This window comes from Culex pipiens, chromosome 1, assembly GCF_016801865.2.
Source record: "Culex pipiens pallens isolate TS chromosome 1, TS_CPP_V2, whole genome shotgun sequence".
NCBI lineage: Eukaryota > Metazoa > Arthropoda > Insecta > Diptera > Culicidae > Culex > Culex pipiens.
In genome coordinates, this window is record NC_068937.1 from 21,720,527 (window position 1) to 21,746,697 (window position 26,171).

The 26,171-nt window shown below is 34.2% G+C and overlaps 1 protein-coding gene across 1 annotated transcript; it reads left to right on the top strand.

Annotated features, from left to right (window-relative positions):
- Nucleotides 1–504: 504 nt before the first annotated feature.
- On the top strand, nt 505–25,020 carry LOC120420229 (ankyrin repeat and LEM domain-containing protein 2 homolog). Its single transcript, XM_052711628.1, has 6 exons — nt 505–847; nt 1,016–1,255; nt 5,850–6,358; nt 11,712–13,745; nt 19,515–19,960; nt 24,169–25,020. The coding sequence occupies exons 1-6, from the start codon at nt 802–804 to the stop codon at nt 24,578–24,580; spliced, it is 3,687 nt and encodes a 1,228-aa protein (XP_052567588.1). The 5' UTR covers nt 505–801; the 3' UTR covers nt 24,581–25,020.
- The last annotated feature ends 1,151 nt before the right edge of the window (nt 25,021–26,171 follow it).

The following is a 26,171-nucleotide window of genomic DNA, read 5'->3' on the forward strand; positions in this document are numbered from 1 at the left end:
GTATTTATAAGTATACTGGCGATATGTAAAGGAAATAATAAGTATACTAACATATATTTTGATATAATGGTTAACATAATAATTATAGCTCTAAGAGTTTCCAACCCCTTGCATATTGTACAATGTGGTTCTAGTAAGTTTTTGGATCAATTTCGATTATCGAATGTGCAATGGTATCGCATATAACTATGATTACATATAATATAATTACAAACAAAAATATAACCAATTTTAAAATACATATTTAAAATGTTATCATTTTTACAGACATTCTGATGCGACTTTTAAATTTGCAGACTTCCATCCAGCACGCACAGAATTTTTACATTTTACCCAAAATCCACCCAACTGCCCTCTAACCGTGCACACTTTTGACAGCTCGCCTCAACCGCGAGCTCGCGTTCTGTTTCTGTTTGGTCTCGCGCGCCATCTCGCTCTTTCTCCCGCGTGCAACCCCGCTCCTTTCTTTCTTTTGTTTGACAGCCGTGGCCAACTGATTTTTTTTTTACTTTTTATTTTGTGTGGTGGTGGCAAACGCAGAAGAACACCATTCAAAAAGTCGTCATCCCGTCAGCAGAGCCGAAAAAGTGAATTTCGCGTGATATTTTGCGTATTTGTGTTGCATTTTTGCGTTGTTTTCCGGTGATTGCTGCCGTCGTGGACAAGAGATTGTGACACTGTGGTCGGTCGCGCAAAAGGAAAACAAAAGAATTTTCGACCGGAGCTGCAAGAGGCGGAACGTCCTCCGCCGGTGACGCCTTCCGGAACTGATCTGGGACGACGGGCTTCCAGCGCGGCACCATGGAGTACTACGCGATCTATCTGCCGTACAAGGAGCCGGATGTTTGTGAGTGTGCCATTTCCCACCTCCTCCCTCCCATTAAAACAAGCAAAGTAGCGAAGGAATTCCGGCCGGAATCTATTTTTGGGGGGGCCTTCTCCAGAGTGCCGAGCAACACATTCCTGCACCGCATTCCACAGCACACACTGAAGCCGAGGAGTTTTCTATTTTCAGCCATCAAGAGCTTCTACACGGACAAGGAGGAGGCACTCAAGATGCTCAAAACGCACAAGGAGGCCCGGCTGAAAGCGTTCCGGACCAGCGAGGAGGCCGTCTACTTCTATCTGAACGGGCCGACGGAACCGACGACGACGACGACGGCGAGTAGCAGCTTGGTGATGGGTACGACTTCGGAAAAGGCATCGCTGACGACCGGAAACGGGAACAATCTGCTAGGGGGACAGATGCCGAAATGTGAGTAAAAGATTCAAGTTGGAAATTTCGCAATGTTTGTCCAAAAACATGTCGTAACATGATTTCTAGTTGAACATTTCATTAGGGCGCATAACGACTTTGTACCCAAATCACACAATGCAACTTAAATCAGTTAATTCAACAAACATTTGAAAAAATATTTTTTTTAAATCACTAACAATTTCATTTTAATGATTACTGAGTTTGAGACCTTTTTAAAAGAGAGGTGGGTTAACAGGCAGAACATCAATCGGCAGTATGTCAAACGGCAGAAAAGTTTAACTGTCAAAATCGTGTTATGGTTCAAAACCTAAACTACCGGCAAATAAAAAAAATAAACGGCAGAAAAAGAAGTAAAAGGCAGAATATCTGAACGACAAAAATAGAGGCAGAAAGCTCATTTGGCAGAATTTTTCAACCTGCTGAAAACTATGCGGTAGAACAGTTGAACTTTTAGAATTGCTCAGTGGTTAAAAAAATAAACCGCAGCAAAAAAATGGCAGAAAATTTAAACCGTAGAGAAAAATTAAAAAGCAGTAAGGTTTAGCGGCAAAAAATATTGGCAGAGAGTTCATTTGGAAGATTTTTCACCTGGCTGAAAATTATACGAAAGGAACGGCAGAAAAAAATAGAGACAGATCATTGATTTTGCAGAATTTAGATCTCGCTGAAAATTAAACGGCAGAACTGTAAAACTGTCAGAAAAGGTTAGCGATTCAAAAGAAAAACCAAGCTACATAAAATTAAAATGGCAGAAAATTTTAATATCAGCGAAAAATCAAAAAGCAGAATAACAGCAAAAAAATATGGACAGAGAGTTCTTTTAGCAGATTTTTGATTTAGGTGAAAATTATATGGAAGAAAAGTAAAAGGCAGATTAGTTTTGTGGCTGAAAACAAAATGGCCGAAAATTTAAACTGCAGAAAAATAAAATGCAGAATAGTTGAACGACAACAAATAGGGGCATAAAGTTCATTAACCAGAATTTTTATCTGGCTGAAAATTATATAAAGGAATAAAAAAGGCAGATTAGTTTTGTGGCTGAAAACAAAATGGCCGAAATGGAATTATGGAAGAAAAGTAAAAGGCAGAATAGTTCTGAGGCTGAAAAACACAATGGCCGAAAATTTAAATTGCAGAAAAATAAAATGCAGAATAGTTGAACGACAACAAATAGAGGCAGAGAGTTCTTTAGCCAGAATTTTTATCTGGCCGAAAATTATATAAAGGAATGAAAAAGGCAGATTAGTTTTGTGGATGAAAAACAAAATGGCCGAAAATTTAAACTGCAGAAAAATAAAAGGCAGAATGATTGAACGACAAAAAATAGAGGCAGAAAATTCATTCGGCATAATTTTTAACTTGCTGAAAAAAACTAAACTGCAGCAAAATAAAATGGCAGAAAATTTAAACGGCAGAGAAAAATAAAAAAAAAAAAGCAGAAAGGTTTAACAGCTAACATTTGCCAGAATTTGAATCAGGCTGAAAATTATATGGAAGAAAAATAAAAGGCAGAACAGTTTTGTGGCTGAAAAACAAAATGGCCGAAAATTTAAATTGCTGAAAAAAATAAAAGGCAGGATGGTTGAACGACAAAAAAAAAGAGGCAGAAAGTTCATTTGGCAAAATTTTTAACTTGCTGAAAATTAAACGGCGGAAAAGTCAAACCGTCAGAATATCTTAGCGATTAAAAAAACTAAACTGCAGCAAAATAAAATGGCAGAAAATTTAAACGGCAGAGTAAAATCAAAAAGCAGAAAGGTTTAACTGCAAAAAATATGGACAGAGAGTTCATTTGCCAGAATTTTAATCTGGCTGAAAATTATATGGAAGGAAAGTACAACGCAGAATGGTTTTGTGGCTTAAGAACAAAATGGCCGAAAATTTAAACTGCAGAAAAATACAAGGCAGAATGGTTGAACGATAAAAAAATAGAGGCAGAAAGTTCATTTGGCAGAATTTTTAACTTGCTGAAAATTAAACGGCGGAAAAGTTAAACTGTCAGAATAGCTTAGCGGTTAGAAAAAAAACTAAACTGCAGCATAATAAAATGGCAGAAAATTTAAACGGCAGAGAAAAATGAACAAGCAGAAAGCTTTAACAGCTAAAAATATGGGCAGAGATCATTTAGCAGAATTTTAATTTGGGTGAAAATTATACGACAGAAAAGAAAAAAACAAAGTGGTTTAGCGGCAGAAACATGAAACTGCATAAAAGTAAAATGGCAGAAAAAATAAGCGGCAGAAAATTTATTTGGCAGAATCATAATTTTGCTGAAAATTATATGGCAGATAAGTTAAACTGTCAGAATTGTTTAGTGGCTGAAAAACTGAACCGCACACAAGTCAAATGGCAGAAAATCTGAAACTGCAGAAGGCAGAATGGTTAAACAGCAGAAACATTTAGAGGCAAGAAATTCGCTTGACAGAGTTTTCATCCGGCTGATTTTTTTACAGCAGAAAAAAAATAGCGAAACAACACTCATTTGGCAGAAATTTGATCTGGCTGAAAATGATACGGGGCAGAAAAGTAAAATTGTCAGAAATGTGACTGTAAAACAATACAGCAGGTAGTAAAGTGGTCGAAAAGTTGAATGTCAGAAAAAATAAAAGGTAGAATGGTTGAAGGGCAGCAAAAAAACTCAAAATGGTAAACCTGCAGAAAATGTTAGAGGCTGAAAACTGACTTCACTCTGGCTAAAAATTATACGGCAGAAAAGTAAAAGGCAGAATGAATATCGCAGGCAGATAAGATAACAATTACAATTAAAATACTATTGAAGATTATACAAATCTGGTAGAAAGGTACAACCACCAGAATTGTTTAATGGCTAAAATACAAAACGGCAGAACAAAAGTAAAAGGCAGAACGACTGTATGGCAGAAAATTTTAGAGACTGATCATTCATTTGGCAGAATTAAGATCTGGCAGAAAATCATACGGCAGAAAAGTAAATTGAACGGCTGGAAAACTAAGCATTTGGCAGCATCTTAAAATTAAAATCAAAAATTAAATTAAAAGTAAAATGGCTGAAATTTATTCGGCAGAATGGTTGATCGGCCAAAAAAAATTATAGGCATAATCTTTTTTTTCATAAAATTATTTTTATTGGTTAGGACCGAGTCGGATTCTGTAAATACAGTTTTCTTGAAGCTAAGAGTAATTAAAGAGGATCATATAGGCAGAAGTTTCACTTGGCAGCATTTTGATATTGCCTAAAAGTTTTACGGCAGAAAACTAAAATGGCAGAAAAATTTCCAAAACTTGTTCTTAAAAAAGGCAGAAATTAAAAAAAACCTTAAAATCTAGCAAAATTTAAAGCACAAAAAAAAACTAATGTTTTTGAAAATTTTAAAAAGATCAAAATTTTTACACCCCGAGTTTTCTGCCGAACTTTGGCAGAATTCTGCCGAAAACAAAAGAACTTTTTGCTCAGCAGATTAAAATGCCAAACTCTTGACGAAAAGTGACAGCTAACTTGTAGAGGATCGTTAATTTTTTTCTGCCGAGCCATAGGTTTTTCTGTTTTCAGAATTTGCCAAATTAGTAAATTTAAAATAAAAACTCAGAAATTATAAATAAATTTGAAAAAATATTTTACTGTTACATTTTTACTATCTCTTATTCTTAATATTTTAAATTTAAAAGTTTAAGTTTTTTTATTTTCCAAGTATTTTAGTTTTTAAATTTTTATTTTTTTAAATTTTTTGATTTTTGAAATAGTAGCTTTCGAATCCGATGCTTTGATTATCCGGAACTCTCCATAAGAAACATTAAATAATTGGAAAATGGCATCCTTTTTTCTGTTTCTTGAGTCATATTCTGGAGTTTTTTGAAAAGGTCCAATAAACCAAATTTTCAGTTTTTGCTTTTTGGGTGTTTTTTAATACCCCTGACTCAAGGCGGTTTCAAAAACACTTAAAAAGCAAAAACTGGAAATTTGGTTTATTGGACCTTTTTTTTTGCAAATTACCCTAGTTTTGCCGTTTTACATTCTGCCCATCGATTTTCTGCCGTTTGACGCAGCAGCAAAATGTTGTTGTTTCATGGGGCGCCATGTTTTTTTTTTCAAGAGCTTTCAAAACTTTTGAACGAATATGTAATGTCTTCAAATTGTTGGAAGATTTCGCGAATGTTTGATATTTTTAACATTGAAAATCAGTCTTTTTCACCCGAAGAAAAGGCTCAAACATGAAAGTTTTGATTTAAAAATATGATCTTATTTTGAAAAGTTAAATAACACTTTTCGGCTCTATTTTCAAAATATTTTAAAAATTCGGAATATAAAAAAAGCCAGAATCCCAAGTTTGGTAACGATTGGTTGCGATCTCAAGCCAAAACAATTTAAAATGCTGTTCTGGTTAATTTGTCAAAATAATAAAACAAACAAAACAATGCAAATGGGCCAAAGACAATGTGTAAACAAAAAGAGGTCAACTTGAACTGACAGGATTTTTGTGGGGTTGATATTTATTTAGGTAGCGGTATTTCAGTGTTTGCAGTGAGGCCGCACGGTACTTTATGTGATTTATTTCATGTTGTGACATGCATGTTGTGCAAATAAATTTTATTCACCGAATTTTAAACCTTCCAGCTCCCACCACCGGCCAGCTGCCGCTCCCCTCAGCGTCCGCCAAGCTAAAACTGGAAAAGACCCCCTTCAAGGCGCCCAAAAGCCAGGAACTTGTCGCGTTCCGCAAAAACATCGAGAAGAACGAGCTGGACCTGGTGCGGAACATCATCGAGCTGAACCCGCGCTACCTGGTCAGCTCCGGCGATATGCCGACGATCCTGAAGGAAGGTCCCCGCTACAACGCGCTGCACGTGGCCGCCATGGAGGGCAACACGGACATGTGCCGGCTGATACTGGCCACCATCGAGAATCCGGCCTTTATTGAGTTTTTGCACGGCCAGCGGAACGCGTCGACGGACGAGGTGAGCGCGATTCTGCTGGATTTGTACCTGAACATGCCGGACAAGTGCCGGAGCGAGACGCCGCTGCACTTTGCGGCCAAGTTCGGGTCGGTCGGGGTGATTGAGGTGCTGATTAGCTACCCGCAGTGCAAGCTGACCAAGAACTCGGACGGGCATCTGCCGAAGGATGTGAGTATACTCGCTTCGTTGTATTTTGCATGGTGTCGACTTAATTCATAAAAATAAGAAACAAACAAATTATTAACCGTCTCACGTTAACGATTACTGAAATATTTCGACGGCAAAGCAATTTTTAAACTTATTATTCCACTGCTTCACTACTTCATAAAAAATGTTTTCTATCAGCAATTAAAATTTCATCTAATTTGACCAATTCAGTGTCTAGTAATGTAAAACGTGAAAAATCTCGATTTGGATCTGGCCGGGAAGAAGTCTCTATCTCGGGTGAGTTTTCAAAAAGCAGGCTTTTTTTAAGTTTGGGGCACTTGAAGGACGTGTAGATGAACAATCTCGAGCATTTCTGATATTGGTTTTTCGTAAGTAGGTCGAATAACGATACAAAAAGGACTTTGTTTACCAATGGCTCTTACGGCTTTTTGGAAACTAATCCGAGCTATTATTAAATTTAAAAAATTAAATTCTGTACTGTACTTAATGTTCATTCTTTTTTAAGGCTGAATTTGAATTAAAAAAAAATAAATACAAAGAAAATAGTTTCAAAATATTTGAAAAGGAGAAAAACATTAAGACTTTTTTAAATATTTTTTTTTAAAATAAATTTATGAAAAATTGCATTAAAAAGTTTTATTGAGAAATATTCAAAAAAGGAGGAAAAAATACATCTATTTGGGAGAAAATGACAGAGATGCTTTAAAAAAACATTTTTAAAAATATAAAATTATCTGTTTTAAAACAAAGAAAAATATACTTTAAATTATTATTCCTTAAAAAAAAATAATATCAATTCAACAACATCAACAACTCCAATAGGCGCTGCTTGTGGTGTTGGTGGGCACCTTTTCTTCTTTATTTGCCTTCGCTTCTCGCTCGGTTTTCTTCAGCCTTCGATTAGAATGGGTAGTCAAAATTGAAACGTCAAAAGACTTGGCGCGTTTGTTTTTTTTATGGTGCTTGCTAATTATTTACATTTTTCGGGATTATTTTTCAAGTGAGTGACTAAGTAATGATCAAAACTGGAGTTTTTTTTTTTTTTTTGAAAAGGTCCAATAAACGAGATTTCCAGTTTTTGCTTTTTAGGTGTTTTTGAAACCGCCTTGAGTCGGGAAAGTCGGGAAGAAGTCGGGAATTTATGATTTTTTGTCAAAAAGAGCATACTTGATTGAAAATTATTTTTTAACTCTTGAATAATTTTGTAATATTTTGTAAAATTTTCAAATTGAATTCATTCATTTCTGCTTTAGTAACTTACTTTAAATTTAAGGTTCTTTTCACTATTTCAATATATTTGAGTATAGAAAAGCTGTTAAAGGCATGGCATTCAAAATCTTAATGAATATTAGAGTCTTTGACACAGATTTTTATAATATTTTTTTATGAATCAAATGATCGCTTTAATTTTTGTTCATCAAACAAGAGGTTAAGTTAATGAAAAACTAATATAAAAATAGAGCATAATGGCCAGCTTAGAATTATGATTCTATTTTATTTTGTCACATAGTTTGGCAATGGTTTTTCTTTGGTGAATATTTTTAATTGTTTAACTAAATTCATTTAGTAATTTAAAATATTTTTTTCCAAATGTTGCCCTTGAACTTTTTTTGTGAGTATGGCTAAATTACCTACCATAGATAAAGCTTGATTTTCAGTTTTCGGAAAACCTAAATATCGAATAAAATCCAAAATTGAAAAACTTTTTTACGTTTTGGAAACATAAAGAAAATATTGAAATTGCAAAAAAAATAATCCAAAAAGTTTTCAGTTATTGCAAAATTGTTTAAAAAAATTGTTTCTTCAATTATTTTGCTTAAAATAAGTGGGAAAACATAAAATCATATCAAACTTAATTTTCATTGAAAAAAAAAACAGTTAAATACTGACCACTAGATAAATTTAAATTGATTAGAAAATTTAATATCAAAAATTACAAAATTAAAATTTTATGAAAACCTTAACATTTTTCTAAATCCTTTGAATGAATAATAACAGCAATTATGTTTCAATCATTCTTTGATTTAAAATGATGATGAAGTTTTGAAAAAATAGGAACGCTATTTTAAGTTAAGTTATCTTTAACTTTTTGTCATTTTCAGTTGAAACGAAGTATCAAAAACTATACGTTTGCCAATTTAAAAAATAACATGGAAGTTATAAGTATTGTTGAACTTTCGATTATTTTTTCAAAGACTAATTGTTTGTGTTTCTACTCTGAATCATAATAATGAAATTCTATTTTTGAAGTGTTTTTTTTTATTTATTGTTTAGTTTTTGTATTTACAAAAAATGCTTATATTTGGATTTTTTTTTTTAAATCATTGTGATTTTTTTTTCTCTGGTTAATATTGACTGTTCTTATAGAATGTTTTTTGTTTGAAATCATTCTTTAGATAAGAAATGTCTATTATTTGAGCATTCTGGAAAAGTCTGGAAAAAGTCGGGAATTTGAAAATGGAATTTGAGTGGTCACCCTGAAAAGTGCATTAAATTTGATCTTTTTGGCCAGTAAGTGCATCTCCAGCGCGGGTAGCAAACATCGAAGCAAATCAAATTTGCACCCGACGTCAACCCCACCGCGGTACCTGTCGCGGTAGCAAATTTGCTCTCAGTTCTTCGGGATTTCACTTTGCTACCCGTTATAGGCCCCCAAAACCAAAGCTAAAAACTCGATTCGCCACCTACATTCGAGTAGGAGAACTTTGGTGCAAGGTTACGTTTATGTTTTTGCGCGATGAGTTCAAAGGGGAGTGAAAACTATTTTAAGGTTTTTTGAAAGAAAATTGATCTTTTGGAATAAAATAAAGTTAACAGTAGGTAAGAAATAAAAAGTTCAATCGACTGACTTTTTGATTTTTTTGCTATGTTGCCTTTTTCTTTGAAAATTCTGAGATCCGGATTGAAAACGCGAGAATGAGGTTAGATTGCTAATTTTGAAAATCATTCCAATTACCATTTTTCAAGCAGAGCTTTGCTTTTATGGTAGAAGTGACATTAAAAAATATTTGTCCACTTGAATAATCTACATTCTCAATTGATTTGTTAGATTTTGGTTGATTAAAACATTCCCTTATTTTGAATCAGATAATGAACAGGTTAAATCGGCCATTACAAAAATATTTTCGTTTATATCAATTAAGCTATTTATTTCTTACCTGAAAATGGAATAATTTGCTATTATTGTCGATTTTATGATGAAATACAACAATTTCAAATTTCAAATCAATTTACTCGCTGTAGGTTATAATGAAAACATCACCCCAAGTTTCAGCGTCCTCTAGTGGGGGGTAATTTTGACGTTTGATTGCCTATTCTGCTGGTTTGCTACTGCGGCAAATGGAATGATGCACGAAAAACTAAATCATGCACGAAAAAATTGTGTTTTTGTGTATAAAAAATAAAAAAAAAATAAAAAAAAGACAAAATAAAAAAAACATTAAAACAAAAGTTAAAATTTAAAGAAAATAAAAAAAAACATCATAAAAAAAATTAAAAAATTGAAAAATTCAAAACATCAAAAAAAAATTTAAAAATTTAAAAAAGTTTAAAAAAATTAAAAAATTAAAAAAAAATAAAAATGTTTTAAAAAATCACAAAACATTTAAAAATATAAAAAAAATTTAAAGAAAAAAAAAGTTAATTTAAAAAGATTTAAAAAAATTAAAACCATTTTTAAAAAAAATAAAAACATTTAAAAAAATTAAAAACATTTAAAAAAAATTTAAAAAGATTTAAAAAAAAATAAAAAACATTTTTAAAAAATTAAAAACATTAAAAAAATTAAAAATATATACAATTCAAACAACAAGCCATGCTCTCAACATTTGAATGAAAAAAGTGGTTTAAATGCATTTTACACCTGCCCAGTTGTTTTGCAATCATTAGTTTTCAAAATATCCAAGTATTGAAGAGGTTTTTTTTTCGTACATTGGAATTTTACAAAAAATAAAAATATTTTTGATCGATCACAGACATGCTAAATATGGTTTTAAACACCAAAAAATCCATTTCTAATGGTTTTCGGTTGGCTAGACTTCTATTTCCTTTAAATTTTTGACCCCTGATTTTTCGGACCGATTTTGAAGGGGGCGACATAAACTTTGAAAATATTTGCAACGGCCTTATTTCAAGAAATTAAAAAAATTAAAAATTGGACAATAAAAAAAATATAAAATAACGTTTTCATCAAATTATCTGAGATCCGGCCTTCTTGTACTGTTGATTTTTTTTTGCATTTTTGTATTTTTGAATTTTTGAATTTTTGAATTATCGAATTTATGACTTTTTGAATTTTTGAAGTTTTAAATTTTTTAATTTTTGTATTTTTGAATTTTGAATTTTTGAATTTTAAAATTTTTGAATTTTTGAATTTTAAAGTTTAAAAATTTAAATTTTTTTGAATTTTTAAATTTCTGAATTTTTAAATTTTTAAATTTTTGACTTTTTTAATTTTTGAATGTTTAAATTTTTGAAAAAATAAGCGTTTTCATTAAATTATCTGAAATCCGGCCTTTTTTGTATGTTTGAATTATTGCATTTTTGTATTTTTGATTTTTTTTTATTTTGATTTTTTTACTTTTTGAATTTTTAATTTTTTGAATATTTGAAAAAAATATGCTATTTAGCATTTTTGATTTTTCGCATTTTAGAATTTTTGTATTTTTGAATTTTAAAATTTTCGAATTTTTGACTTTTCAACTTTTTGAAGTTTTGTATTTTTGAATTTTTGAATCATACACAAGAGCAGACGTAAAAAAATCTCTGCATTTTTAATTTTTGTATATTTGTGTTTTTGTATTTTTGAATTTTTAAATTTTTAAATTTTTTAAATGTTTGAATGTTTGAATTTTTGAATTTCATAATTATTGATTTTGAAGGTAAACAAGAGCAAAAAATGATAAAAACCCATATTTGCCCCCCGCTTGTTTCGGTGGCAAATTAGCTACCCTAGCGATGATTTGCACTCCAGCGCTGGAGATGCCCTTATAAGTGGAAAAATGCGACGTCCTATCTCGCCCGCCAAAGTGAAGTCGATAAAGCAGATGGTTTCGTAGTTGTAAAAGTTGATAACGTGGAGGTAAAAATGACGATGACTCAGCACTTTTAGCACTAACAAAAACTTGGATGGCAGCACGATATAAAGCCCTGAGGGGACCGGAAGTCTAAATATAAATCGAGGATCGTTCTGGTATGCTTGCTTCTATGTTCAGGCGGGGCCAGATAATGTCCACTGACAAGGGAATTTACCCGCCAGTTTTTCCCGCCGATCATGAAATCCTATTTGACACCTTGAACAGATTTATCCAAGCTCTAACCTCCTCTCTCTCTCTCTCTCTCTCGTTTCTTCCAGATCATCTGCGCCCGCGCCAAACCCCGCAACGACACGCCGGAAATCCGCCGCGCCATCGCCGACCTGCTGCGCGAGCGCTTCTACGTCCCGGTTCTGCGCGCCGTCGACCGCAGCACCCCGCCCGTCATCGGCGAACCCTTTACGCTGGCCAACCCCCCGAACCTGGAGCCGGCACGCGGTGGCGCTGGGGACCGCTTCAGCCCGCAGCTGGAGATTAAGGCGTACGCGGGCCCGATGGACCGGGAGCAGGCGCAGGTCTTTTGCCGGCGGTGGAAGACGCCGCCGCGGTTGATTCCGTCGCCGAGGGCGGGATTCGTTTCGCCGGTGAGGGGCGTTAGCTCGAGCAGCAAGATTCCGGTGGCGGCGTCGACGCCGATTGCGACGAAGGGGGCGCCGGCGGGTGGGAGGAGGACGCTCTTTCCGAACAAGTCGTTTGAGCTGGCGCTGGAGGGGGAGCGGGAGAAGGAGAAGGAGAAGGAGGAGGAGCTGAACAATTCGATCAATAATAATTTTGAGATTGAGGTGGTGAGGGAGGAGGAGGAGGAGGAGGAGGAAGCGCTGGAGGAGGACGTGAAGAACGGGAACAGTGTGGTGAGGGCGGTCAAGTCGTCGGTGGCGAGTAGCTTCCTGTTCCGGAAGTACCGGGAACCGCCACTGCAGAACTCGTTTGCGACGATCTACGACGACGACGATGAGGAGGATGAGTTCAGGAAGGATTTGGGACCTTCGCAGATTCCGGTTCCGGTCACGCCGGTCAAGGACAGTCCGCAGATCAACGGGAACGGGAGCTTCAGCTACTTTTGCGACGGCAACAACTCGTTCTACGAAGGGACCAACATTACGGAGTCGCCTTCGTTCAAGGAACGTCGCCTCAGGTTGACGGACACCGAGAAGGGGCTGGAGATCATCGGGAGGAATCTGGCCGAGGACCACGCCGTCGGTTGGAACGAGTACTGGGCGTTCCTCGGGACGTTCGCCGACTTGCGGAACAACGAAGGCCTGGCCAAGTTGGAGGACTTTCTGAAGAAGCGTCGCGAGAAGGTCGAACTCGACGAGCAGGAAGAAGCGCTGAAGAACGTCCGGAAGGAACAACTTCCCTCCACGGGACCCAACGACAGTCTCGGCTCGATCTGCGACGCCCTGGACCAGATGCGACTTCACACCGGGGCCACGCCCCAACTCCCCAACTTCCGGAAGCGGCCAACCCCCCTCACATCCCTCCCCGCCGTCCCCCTCTTCCCCGCAGACCCCCCACCCCAAGAACCGCCCCAAATCCGCTCGAACATCACCAACCCGTACCTCTGCCTGCACCGCTCGCTCCAGGTCTTCGCCAAGCGCTTCGTCAAGAACCTCGACGACGCCTGCAGCTCCACCATGACCGTCGACTTCAACGCCTTCTTCCAGCAGGCCGTCGTCGACTGCGTCCGCAAGCTCAACACCCTCGTCGGCAACTACCGCCGCGACGCCGCCTTCACCACCATCGACTTCTCCCGTGTCCACTCCCGTTACGCCCAACTCATCGTCCTGCACATCGAGTCCACCCCGGAAACCGCCCCCAAAATCATCCACCGCCTCAAGCTGCTCCTCGATCGAAGTCGCGACGTCAACGCGGCCCACCGCCATCCGGACCTCGCCGAAAGTCTCGCCTGTCTGCAGAACCTGCTCGATCTGTACATCCTGAAGAGCGCCGAGCTGGCCGGCGCCGGCGCCGATGATCCGGAGACCGAGGCCAGCTGTAGTGCGGCGTGGCGTGAGCATCCGCTGGTGCGGGGATGTCGCTGTCGGATTGAGGCGGCCGGGGGGTACGCCAAGAAGGGAAGTATGGAGCGGTTGGTGAAGCGGAGGGAGCAGAGGAGGAAGGTGACGGCGGCGGTTCCGGTGGCGATGGAGAAGTCGTCGTCGTTTAGTTTGTATCGGGATCCGGCGGGGCAGGATGTTAGGAAGGTGGTTTCGACGCCGGTGGCGGTCGCGAAGGCGGTTGCCGGGAGGACCTGGTCCGACGAGGAGGAGGACGACGAGGACGAGGAGTACTTTGTGAGTAGATAATTTTTTTTAATTCTTGATTCTGGGAACTTTAAAAAAAAAAAAAAATTTTTATTTATTTTTTTTAGTTAGTAAAGCTTTTGTTTTAAAAATATAACTTTTAGAAATTTAGAAATAAAAAAATATATAATATATATATAAGTATTTCAATATTGTTACATTTGAATGCAAAATTATTATTTTTTAACATTCAATTATTAGTTCTTTTTATTTAATTTTTTTTGAATCTGTGAAGCTCTCTTCTAATTATTTTTTTTAATTTCTTAGATTTTGTTATTTTAAATTTGTCACAAATTAATCATTTTTTTTTTAATCCCTAAATATTAAATTTTGACAGTTTTGATTTTTTTTATTTAATAATTGTTGGTTTTTTCAAATATTTTTTCTAGACTTCCGTCGTACGAAAAGAATGCGAACAAGGTTTTTTTATTGCAGTTTTGGCCTTAAAAATCCTCCAAAAAAATGGGACAACCTGTTTCGGAAAATCATCATATACACATGGCGAAATCCAGTCCGCAATCGGTTAAAATCACCGTCTCCAAGCAAAGCTAAGCGAAGTTTTGTTTTATATTTTTAAGTTCTAGCGGGTAATTTTTTTTATCTTAAATCTTAAAAGAAAACTATTTTCATGAATTGATCGTGGTGATTATTGCATTCGATCGTAATATTACGATCGTAGTTTCTCGACTCACGATCGACATTTCTCGATAGTATGATTACGACTTACCATCGACAAATCTCGATCTACCATCGACAAATTACGACTTACCATCGAGAAATTACGATCTTAATTTGACTGTTGAGAAATCTCGATCGTGGATCGAGAAATTACGAGCGTAATTTGTAATACCGTATTTTTTTAATATTTTTTATTTAAAAAAATCTGCGTTCAAGTTTTTAATATGAATAAATAAGAAAACTCTAATTTCAAACATTTAAAAAAAATATATTTTTTTTGAAATTTTTGAAATTTTGAAATTTTTTGAAATTTTTAAAATTTTTAAAATTTTTGAAATTTTTGAAATTTTTAAAATTTTTGAAATTTTTAAATTTTTTAAAATTTTGAAATTTTTTAAAATTTTTGAAATTTTTGAAATTTTTGAAATTTTTGAAATTTTTGAAATTTTTGGAATTTTTAAAATTTTTGGAATTGTTAAAATTTTTAAAATTTTTGAAATTTTTGAAACTTTTGAATTTTTTGAAATTTTTGAAATTTTGAAATTTTATTAAATTTAAAAAAAATTGAAATTTTTGATTTTTTTAAAATTTTTGAAATTTTGAAATTTTTTTATATTTTGAAATTTTTGAAACTTTTTAAATTTTTAAAACTTTAGAGATTTTTGAAATTTCTGAAATTTTTGATTTTTTTTTTAATCGTGAATTAAATAAAAAAGTTTTCAAACGAGCTTCGAACCCATATCGATATTTTCTCGATCGTCGGTCGTAATTCGTCGATGGTAGATCGAGAAATTACGATCGAATGATCTCAATCTACTATCGACAAATTACGACTTACCATTGACAATTTTTTTTCATTGACAAATTACGATCGTAATATTACGATCGAGAAATCTCGATCGTGAGTCGAGAAATTACGATCGAAATATTACGATCGAATGCAATAATCACCACGGATAATTTGTAAGTTGTTTTTAGCACCCCAAAATCTGTTAACTTTTTTACATTTATGGATATCCTCAGAATTGGAAAAAAGTAGACAAGTCTTTTTTCTCAAAAAAATGTTTAAAAATTAATTTCAATTAAATGTATGGGCTTACAGATATAAGTTTCATTACATTGCTCATAACTGTAAAGAGAATATTTTTTTCCAGTGTGGTAGAAACCTGGATAGTAAATAAGCTTACGTAAATAATAAGACAAGTCAAATTGAAAAACTGTCAAAGACAAAAACGAAACGAAGTTGACTTTATAGCTGTCGGCCACCATTGCTAGTACCAACCACTAGTGTCTTCCTTTTATCTACAAGGACTTCGCCGCCCTGGGCTTCTAAGTGTATGAAAGTATGGCACGGAGCGACGGCGCCGAATACCCATATTTACACAAAGAATTTTAGAGCGCCCGCCGCGGGATTCGAACCGGCGACCTCTGGGTTGTGAGTCCAGTGCGCGGTCCGATTGATCCACACGGGCGGGACACAGTCAAAGACAAACTTGTGGGAAATTGGACGAGCTTTCCGGTAAAAATATTTACGAGACTGAAAAACCAAGTCTGTCATATATAAATTGCCAAAAACCACCAAAAAACCTATTTTTTCAACATATTTATTTTTAAAACCGCTGTACCTTCCCAAGGATTGGACTAAGGGCAATGGTCAATATGGAGACTTTTATGTAAAATTGTCTGGGGAATCGATTCTGAAAAAAATTGACTTTTAGACCACTTCAAAAAAACAGCATTTTTCGTGAGTCTTTTTGTAACATTTTAGGATATTTTTTTTTCAAAAATTTTGAGCGAAAAAAAATCGTGGCATCACCATCAAATTTAACTTTTAAACTTAAATACTGAAAATCTCATAGAAGTGGCGTGTATTTTTGTTTCAATGTAGCCCGTCCAATTTCCTACACGTTTGTCTTTGACCACTTTTTGATACGGCGCAACGGCTTCGAGATACAGTAATTTTTAAATTACAGAATACAAAAATATTTAAATACCTTACGCCCTTCTCAAATGTTATTTTCTAGTACTGTTGGCTCCATATACACAAAAATGGCTTATATAGGCCTAGGATAACATGTCTACAAAGTTTCATTGAAATCGGAGAGGGTCGGGTACAAAAGTACCAGAAAAATTCCTGATTTGAGCTGGAAATGTCGCAGATAGGGCGGGCAATGATGGTAGAATTTGAAAAATGCGTAAATGAGCACAAGCACAACGCTGTTTTTAATTTATGTATTTAAAATTAAAAAAAAAGTATAGAAAAGGTATAATTTCAAAAAGTTTCAAAAATATATAAATTAAGTTATACCTCTTAACCAAAAAACAAAACCATCAAAAATTAAAAAAAAAATTATAATTAAATTACTTAAACTAAAAAAACAAACGAGAAAAAAATAAAAAAAATATTAATTAAAATAAACTAAAATCAATATTGATTTTGACCGCACTTTTTCTCGCGCACTTTTAACAACCAAGAATTGGAGAAAAAAAACTAGGCAACCAGTAGTTGTTTATTTACCTTTCCAGTCGCAGCTTCCACCAAACTGAACATTCGCACTTGCGATTGATAGCTGAAAAACAGGCGAGCAACATCGGCTAGCTTTGATATTTTTTTTTTGAAAATTTCAAATTTCCTATGGCAGTTTGACAAGTTGCAATAGTGCGAAGTCCAAGTTAGTGTGAATTGCGCAATATTCAAGAAATAAAAAAAATAAAAAAAACAACAGGCGAAAAAATAAATATTTAAAACAGAATAAAAACAATTAAAAATTAACAAAAAAAAATATTGTTTTTTTTTAATTTGACAAAATTAAAATTATTTAAATGCTGTAAATAAAAATATTTAAAAACTAAAAAAAAGATATTTTTTAACTATTTGGATTTTTCTCAATGCAGACTCGATTATCCGAAGCTCTTGGAAAACAAATAATTCGGATAATCGAATCAGAACAAATTTTTAGAACGATTTATTTGTTTAAAAAATCAAAACAAAAATATAAAAAATTAAAAAAAAATCTAAAATTGAAATAGAATAAAAAAATCAAGATATTAAAAAGAATAAAAAATCTTATTAAATAAATTAAAATTTTAGCGTAGTTTTTATATTTTTTAAATATTTTGATATATTTTTTTTTAATTTCGTAAAGATTAAAACAAACAATTTCACGAATTTATTTATTTTAAGATTTTTCATTGTTTTTTTTTATTTTGTTTAAAATATTTTTTGTATGTTCTAGTTTTTATATATTTGTTTTTATTCTTTTTCATCGCTTAGTTTTTTTTTTAATTTTTGATTTTATTTTAATGTTAGATTTTTTTAATTTTTTATGTTTTGTTTTAAGTTGTTTAAATCTTTTAATTTTTATTTTTTTTTTAATTTTTGAATTTATAACTTTTGTATTCTTTTTTTATTTTAAATACATAAAATTGTTTTTAATTTTTACTCGTGATTCGATTTATCTGAAGCAATTTTTTACTTAGCCTTCCGAAAATCGAGTCTGTAATAAAGAAAATTCTTTATAAAAAATGATTTTTTTTTTAATTTTAAAGCATTTTTATCAAATAAAACTTTTTTAAAATATTTTTAAAGTTTTTTTTTCATTTTTGATTTGTTGTTTGAAATTTATTTTTCGCCTGTTGAATCTTTTGTTTTTTTACTTTTCCTTTTTTTATTTGTTAAGATTTATCTGGGTGCAGAAAAGTGGTTTAGAATTGTCAAAGCGGAACCAATTTACTGTTCGCAATAATATCATATGTCTCACGAAAACCTACATTATGACGTTTTTGAAAGGTTAGCGACGATAACTATGAATGGCACCTGCCAAATAATATTGAATAATCTTACTCCGATATTTTCACTACACTTTAAAGATACCTAATCTCGGAACTTCTATTCGGTTCACAAAAATCCACCCACTTTTGACACAACTCTTCATCACGTGGAAAACACAAAAGGGCTCTTTTGGCCACCCATTGTTTAGTCTACGAAGAAAAAAAACGAAGCACTTAATTTTTTGGCGAAAACTTTTACATCAACAGATCCAATGTTTTTTTTTTTAACAATTCACTTCAGCAGCAAAAAATAAGTCACGCTTGAGCTTGAACATAGCCATCTACTTTGTTTATGTTTACAGCTGTAGTGCAGTTGTATTAGTGAGAAGCAGTGGGGAGCTTTAAAAAAATACGTTACGCATTTTGTCTTTTCAGCACCCAGCATTTTATCATGCTTTTTTTTATTCATGTTTTGATTATTTTATTTCGGGTTTTATTCGAGAACTTTTCTTAAAAGTTTGGTTAGTATTGTTTTGATTTTTTAAACCTTTTTTATATTTTTCATAACTTTTTGCTTATTGTTTTTGCATTTTTTATTTTGATTTTTTGGATTTATTGAATTTTTGTATAATGTGTGTTTTTTTTTTTATTTCAATAGGAGTAAAGTGAATTCCCTTGATAATATCTAAAAATATGTTTTCTTTTTCCAATGTACTATGTTTTTTTTTCGTTGTTGGAATTTAGCTCGTTTTTTTAAATGCAAAAAAACTGTTTTTTTAATTTTCCTGCCATTGCAAATTTCTTGATCCTAGCTGTCCCACCTCGCCCTGCAAAAAAAAAAAAAAATCCTGCCATTGCAAATTTGATTGAAATTGTTTGATAAAGGATTTTTTTAGAACTTTTTTCAATTCTGACGATATCCATATATAAAAAAGTTAACAGTTTTTGGGGTGCTAAAAACATCTTAAAAATTATCAATTCATGAAAATAGTTTTCTTTTGTTAAAATATCTTCCAGCGGTTTCTTAATTTTAGATAAAAAAAAAATACCCACAAGAATTAAACAATATAAAACAAAACTTCGCTTAGCTTTGCTTGGAGTTGGTGATTTTAACGGATTGCGGACTGGATTTCGCCATGTGTACATGATGATTTTCCAAAACAGGTGGGTCAGCCGGTCCCATCTCCCATAATTGTTGAGACGGGAAGTGTTGATGCCCTCCCCATTTTTTAAGGGGACAAGGAAAATTCTCCACGATGAAAAAACACGTTCTAAAGACTTTTTTTTTTGGTCTCTCCCCCCTTTTCGCAGAGCTGCAGCGACTCCGAGCTGGACACCGACTCGGACGTGGAGGACGACGACCCGAACGTCAGCTACGTGACGCCCCCGTCCAGCCCGTCCTCGTTCCTTCTGCAGTCCCCGTCCCCGCTGGCAGACTCCAAACTCCAGCAAGAATCCAACAACAGCAGCGGTGGCACCAGCCGGGTGTCCACCGACGACGGCGTGGCCAGTGGCGGAGGCGACGACGAAGACGACCAGGACCAGTTTCTGGACACCGTCGGAGACGACGATGACGAGGACGACGGCGTTGAGCGGGAGCCCGAGTTCCGGAACTACATCGAGGGCGCGGCCCCGACCAAACAGGACGTGGACGTGCTGAACGTGGTCGAGAAGCGTCCGGTGGACGCGGCCGAATTTCCGCACGTGCACGAGTGGCGCCAGGCCATGCTGCGGATGTCGCCGGAGGAACGGGAACGGTGAGGAAGCTTGAGCTTTTGCGTGGTGATTATTGCATTCGATCGTAATTTCTCGATCTACCATTGACAAATTACGAATGACGATCGAGAAAATCTCGAACTTCGAGCACACAATTTTTTAAAAATATCCCTATTTTTTTTAAATATGAAAAATGTTATAAATTTTAAAAATTTAGAAAGTCTTATCAACTTTAAAAATTTTATAAGTCCGTTGCAAATATTTTTCAAAGTTAATGTCCCCCTTCCTTTAAAGTTGGCATGAATAATCAGGGGGCAAAAAAATATTTTTTCGAAAAACTTCAAAATTTTAATGAAAATTAAAGTTTAATCAACTGAAAACCAGTTAAAATGCATTTTCCCGCGTTTATAATCATATTCAGCATGTTTGAACTCCTTTGAAAACATTTTAAATTTTCATGAAATACCAATGTACAGTTCCACGAAAAGTTTTTTTTTTGCGAGAAAAAAAATTCCGTCATTACCTCGATATTTTCAAAACTAATGATTGGAAAGCAACTGTACGCCTATAAAATGCATTTTAAAACACCTTTTTCATAAAAATGTTGAATCCGAGGCTTGTAATTTCAATATTTATATTTCTTTAAGTTTTTTTTTAAGTTTTATGAATGGTGTGATAACTTTTTTTTGTGAAAATATCGGTTAAATTCAGGTGTTCCACAATTGTGGGAGGCACAATAACATCCCACAATCATGGAACAGGCAATTTGGAGGCAGTGTTTTGCTGCTAGGGATAAAATAGTCTTGAAATGAAGGTTTTTGTTCAAAAAGTACTACTTTTACTAGTGAAATAGCAAGAGAATGTCCAAATAAAGGTCCTAAAAATAATAGGGTCGACAGAAAAGATGCATTTGGTATGCTATTGACAAATTATCACAAAAGTGTTCCGAATTTGTGGGTGCTCCGAATATGTGGGATAACTGTAATGTCTGAAATTTTTTAAATTATTGAAGTTTTGAAATATTTCATATTTAAAAAAAATAAACAATCAAATATTTCAAAAACTTTTAAAAAATTTAGAAGATTCATAAATAAAAAAAATCAACCCTAAAAAAATATTTCAAAAATTTAAAAAAAAATTAACATATAACATCTAACTCTAATTTTTTTTAAAATCCAAGGATTAAAATAAAAATAAAAAAAAAATTACTAATTTCAATAATATTAAATTTAAAAAAAATAAAAATTTTAAACGAATAAATATTTTAAAAACTTCAATACATTTAAAAAATTTTGCATTTCAAAAATTTAAAAATTTCAGAAAATTCAATTAAAATCAAAAAATTCAAAATTAAAAAAAATATAAATATTTTAAAAATTTTAAACATTTGAAACATCTCATTGTTTGAAATTTTTTTTTAAATCCTTGGAATTTTAATTTTATTTTATTCAAATTTATCGATTTTTTTTAAATTTATCATTTTTTATTGTTTCAGATTTTAAGAATTTTTATTTTTTTTAATTTTTGAAGCTTTTAAAAGTATTGAAATCAGAGAAATTTTTGAAATTTTTGAAACCCTTAAATTTTTTGAAGGTTTCAAATTTTGGAAAATTTTTGAATGTTTGAAATTTTTAAAAACTTTAAGTTTTTTAAATGTTTAAAAAATTGAACGGAGTAATTTTTTAAAAATATTTCGTTTTAATAAAAAATATTCAAAAAAATAATTATATTACAAATTATGATCGTAATTTCTGTCGAGATTTCTGCAGGCCAAGGGTGCACATGATACTGATGATACTCGTCGGTTGACACACCTAGGCGAGGAACATCCCAAAAATAGCCCAACTACATCCGTAGTGCTGTTTGGACAAAACAGCATGGCTCTGGTTCCTTGCAAGTGTCCTATTTTCTTACCTCCACGTTGGCTTGGTTTAGTCATCATGATGACAAGGTGTAACCTAGCTGGTGGCCTGTGGAAACGACTCGTAAACCTTTGACCAGCGAGGGTCAGAGTAGAGACGGCTAGAAGAAAGGGGCGCGACAATGTGGGAAAGGAAAGTAATTTGTGATTGTAGACGGTATTGTTTTGATTCGCAGTATGTTGAGTCAACTGCTGTGGATGTACCTGAAACATCGCACAACGGGGTTTCTCTTCTCTTCATTCTCAGCTACCACCTATCTTCTGTTTATTTTGTTTCACTGATTTTCTAACGCGGCTTCTGTTTACTATCCTCCATTTGATTTCGATTTTCCTCATTTGATTCTTTTATTTCTCAACGCTTTCCACTCTATTTTACCAATTGATGCTGCTGTAACAAACTTTCTGCTTTCCCTTAATTTGGCAGCGGTGTCAATTTGGTTTATCATGTGCCTTTTCTTTATTTATCTATTTGAATAATTTCTCATCTTCCCTGTAAATTGCCCTGAGTACAATCTAAGCTTGTTTGTTACCTCATTTTATTAACTATTGTTAATTTCTATATCTACTTCATAAATTACTATCTTCCTTTTACTATTGATTCTTTACATAGTATATTTCCTTCACTGTCCATTGTTTTGAAACTTCACCTTTTTCATAAGCAAGTGAGGTTCGAGCCCTTACTCAATTTTTGGAATGATTAAAGAATTAACACAAATATTACTATTGTACTTTTGAAAAACGTTTATAAAATGCTTAGGACCAAAAATTGTAACAAAACACCGCGACAAAAGAAATAGCAACATATAAACACGACTCAACACTAGGAAAGATTTCAGGAGAAAACAAAACACAGTAAATAACAATTAGTTTTTGAATTCAAACTAAAAATAAAACAGTTTTTGCTTTAATGAAAGTTGATAGGCACACTTTAAACGGTTAGGCGCTTATACTTACATCAAACCCTACGTAATGTACCACCCCCGGCCGAGTTAAAATGCGTAACCGGAAAAGAAGGTGTGCATGCCTGGCACGAACACTCAAAGCGTGTTCTAGCGTGCTGCTCGTACTGACTCAGAGCAAGGGTGAGATGTAGGTGTAAGGGCAGTGCGTGTTCGTCGGGAACCTGGTGCATAAGATCGGTCAAGGCCCGTTCTTACACTGAAAATTGCGAATTGCGAATTTCTGTCGAGATTTCTCAACAGTAAAATTTCGATAGTAATTTCTCGATGGTAGTATTTATATTTCTTTATTTTTTTTTACATTTTTGAAATTATTAAAGTTTTCAAAATATTTAATTGTTTAAATTTTTTGAAATTTTGAAAATTATTTATTTTTTTAGTTTTTTAAATTTTCGAAACTTTATTAATTTTAAATTAGAGAAATTTTAGAATTTGAAGTGTTTTTTTTAATTTTGGAAGTTTTTTGAAATTTTTTAAATTTTCATATTTTTGAAATGCGGTCCAGGCTTGATTATCCGAAGTTCGATTATTCGGAGGTTTTTCGAATCACGAACAAAAAAAACCTTTTTTTTATTTCTAACTTTTAACATAAAATTCGAATTCTGCGAGCCCATTTTAGTCAAATTTGAATAGCCTTAAAAATTACAAAATGCATATTTTCAATATTTCATCGCCGCTATTTTGACTATTATCCGAAGTGAAATTTTTCGGAGGCCTTCGGATAATCAAGTCTAGACTGTGTTTATATTTATTTCTTTTTTATATTTTAATTTTTATAAAAATTTGATTTTTTGAATTTTTACACTTTTTGAATTGTTTGAAATTTTTATTTTTTTTAAATTATAGCAGTTTTTGAAAATTTAATTGTTTAATTTTTTTAATTAATTTATTTGATCAATTTGGTATTGTTTTAATTTTGAAATTTTTGATGTTATTATTATTTTTCAAATTGTTGAGACTTTAATTTTTTTTTAAATTAGAGAAATCTTGGACTTTTAGAAAATTTTAATTTTTAAGATGTTTTAACCTTTTAGATTTTTTAAATATTTTTTTGATTGATTTTTTGTTTTATTTATTAAATGTCTGAAATTTTTTCAATTAGGCCGTTGCAAATATGTTTTGAAGTTTATGTCCCTCGACTCTTACCAAAGTCAAGGGGGGGGGGGGGGGGTTTGGGGGTGCGAAAAAATAAAAAAAGTATAAAAAATGAAATTACGAGCCATGGTTTCAACATTTTAATGAAAAAAGTGTTTTAAAATGTATTCTACCCTGTCCAGTTGTTTTGCCATCATTAGTTTCCTAAATATCGAAGTATTTATTATTTGGACTGTTTCTTGAGAAATTTAACGTTATTTCTTGCCGCTTTCAGAATCGCAACCCAAAAGAAGCCCCGGGACCTGTCCCGCTCGAACTGGCGAGGTGCCGCCAACGCCAACGACACCAGCATGAACCTCGCCGACCTCAGCGCAAACCAATCGTCATTCCTCCTCCTGGACCAACCGCCACCTTCATCGCCCAAACCTTCCCAGTTGACAACGACGCCCCCGTCGTCCCCGATCCGGTCCGTGTCGGCGGCCGCCGGAATGTTCCGCTTTGGGCGGGCCCGCGAACTCGCTGCCAACACTGCCGCCAACGATAGTCTGGGTTCGCTGGACGGACGCCTCGGGCTGATGAACATTTCCGACTGTGGGGTGGACACGCCCAAGGAGGGACACCGCCATCGGCACCAGCTCATCCAGCAGCAGCAGCAGCAGCGGGTTGCGCCGGCGCCGTCCTCGTAACCGTTTTGTTTTATTTTCGTGTTTTATTCGAGCCTAAGTTAGGGCGGATTGCGCCGCGGAGAAAGAAAAACCCGGACGTTCATATTTTATTTTAGTTTTTAAAAAGCGAGATCTAATCGAAAAAAAGAAGGAAAAGAAAACGAGAAGAAACGCAGGACTTATGATTAAGCAACTTAACATTTTTGTAACACACAAACACACTAGAATTAGACAAGACAAGAAACCTGCCAAAAAAGAAGAAGAGGACAAATAAAGAAAGAAAAAACACATGTTATTGTTATAAGTTTGTGTGCAGGAGTGACGTCGTCATCGTTAATGTTTTATTCTATGTAACTAAACTCTGTCAACCTAACAATTTCAAGCGATTTTATAATATAATTTAACCGATGATGATTTTGTGATTTTTGTGAAGCGAAAAAAATAAATTAATACAGAAATTAGCTGCACCAGCGAACAGTCAATCAGTAAATAAAATGGTGGTTTTTGATTTCTTGGAACAATCCGAATAGCGAATCCATCGAAAGTGCGAACGAAAACAATAAAAAATTGAAATAAAATTCGCACTGGCCTAACTGTGTATCTGATTTTTGACATTTTTGAGTTTAGGGTTGCCAGATTGCCAGATAAATGCGTCCATTTGCATTTGAGTGATTTTGAAATTTTTAATCCAAGATGGCGGCCGAAAAATAACCGAAGATGAAACGGGACGACTCATAGACAACTTCTACTTACTTTATAAATTATTTTTTTTGTCCAAGATTTGATTGTCCGCAGTAGATTTGAGGGTGCACATTAGTAACCAAGAAAGTTGTTTTCTTTTTTTTCCGAAATTGTGAAACATACGGACCCAATCCTGCAACAATCTGATTGTTAAAATAATCAAACTTTCGTGTAAATTATTTTGTAAGCGGTACTTTACTGCCGTTTTACTGCGATATGATGTATACGCCATTGGGGTGATTTTGCTGTAGACACGATTTTCTGTTTTTGTTCATTTTTCCAATTTAAAATTACGAGTTTGAGGTCTGCTCTGTAGAAACTGTTATAAAGTTCAATAAAATTGTAGCCCCTACAAAACTTCTTTTTTCTCCTATTCTCTACGATTTAAAACCACAAACATTATTTGGCCGAAAAAATAGCAACAAAAAATCACTACTTTTCCTTTTTTTGCCTTTCTTACTAAAGAAAGGTATAGGTTTTACTTTAAGGCTGGACGTCATTTTCATCTTCGTAAATAAGACGATACAGAATGAATATTAATCGGAAAAATCGCCAAAAAATCACACTGCATTGAATTTCGACGCTTCGTCGCCAAGTCGACAAGTTGTCAAGTTGAGCTTCGAATACTGGCGCGAGAATGCTGGCGCATATATGTTTAGCTCGACTTATACTCGTTTGTAGTAGCTTGTCTACCGATGTTTCCTTCAACATGTAAGATATCGTAGCTTTTCGGTTTCTTTTGCTCTGTCCGTTTTTGCATAACTGTCGAATGTCTATGCAAAAACTTTTGTGACATAGGACATTCATCCGGCTCCAATCAATTTGTTTTCCGTGTGCTCCTAATATCGCCTTTAAGTTAGAGAGCCTATAT

Excerpts from the sequence above, each read along its gene's own strand:
- LOC120420229 (XM_052711628.1), top strand. The coding sequence starts at position 802 with ATGGAGTACTACGCGATCTATCTGCCGTACAAGGAGCCGGATGTTT. Across the intron at positions 6,359-11,711 it reads ACGGGCATCTGCCGAAGGAT|ATCATCTGCGCCCGCGCCAA; the intron begins GTGAGTATACTC and ends CGTTTCTTCCAG. Across the intron at positions 19,961-24,168 it reads TCGCCGGAGGAACGGGAACG|AATCGCAACCCAAAAGAAGC; the intron begins GTGAGGAAGCTT and ends TGCCGCTTTCAG.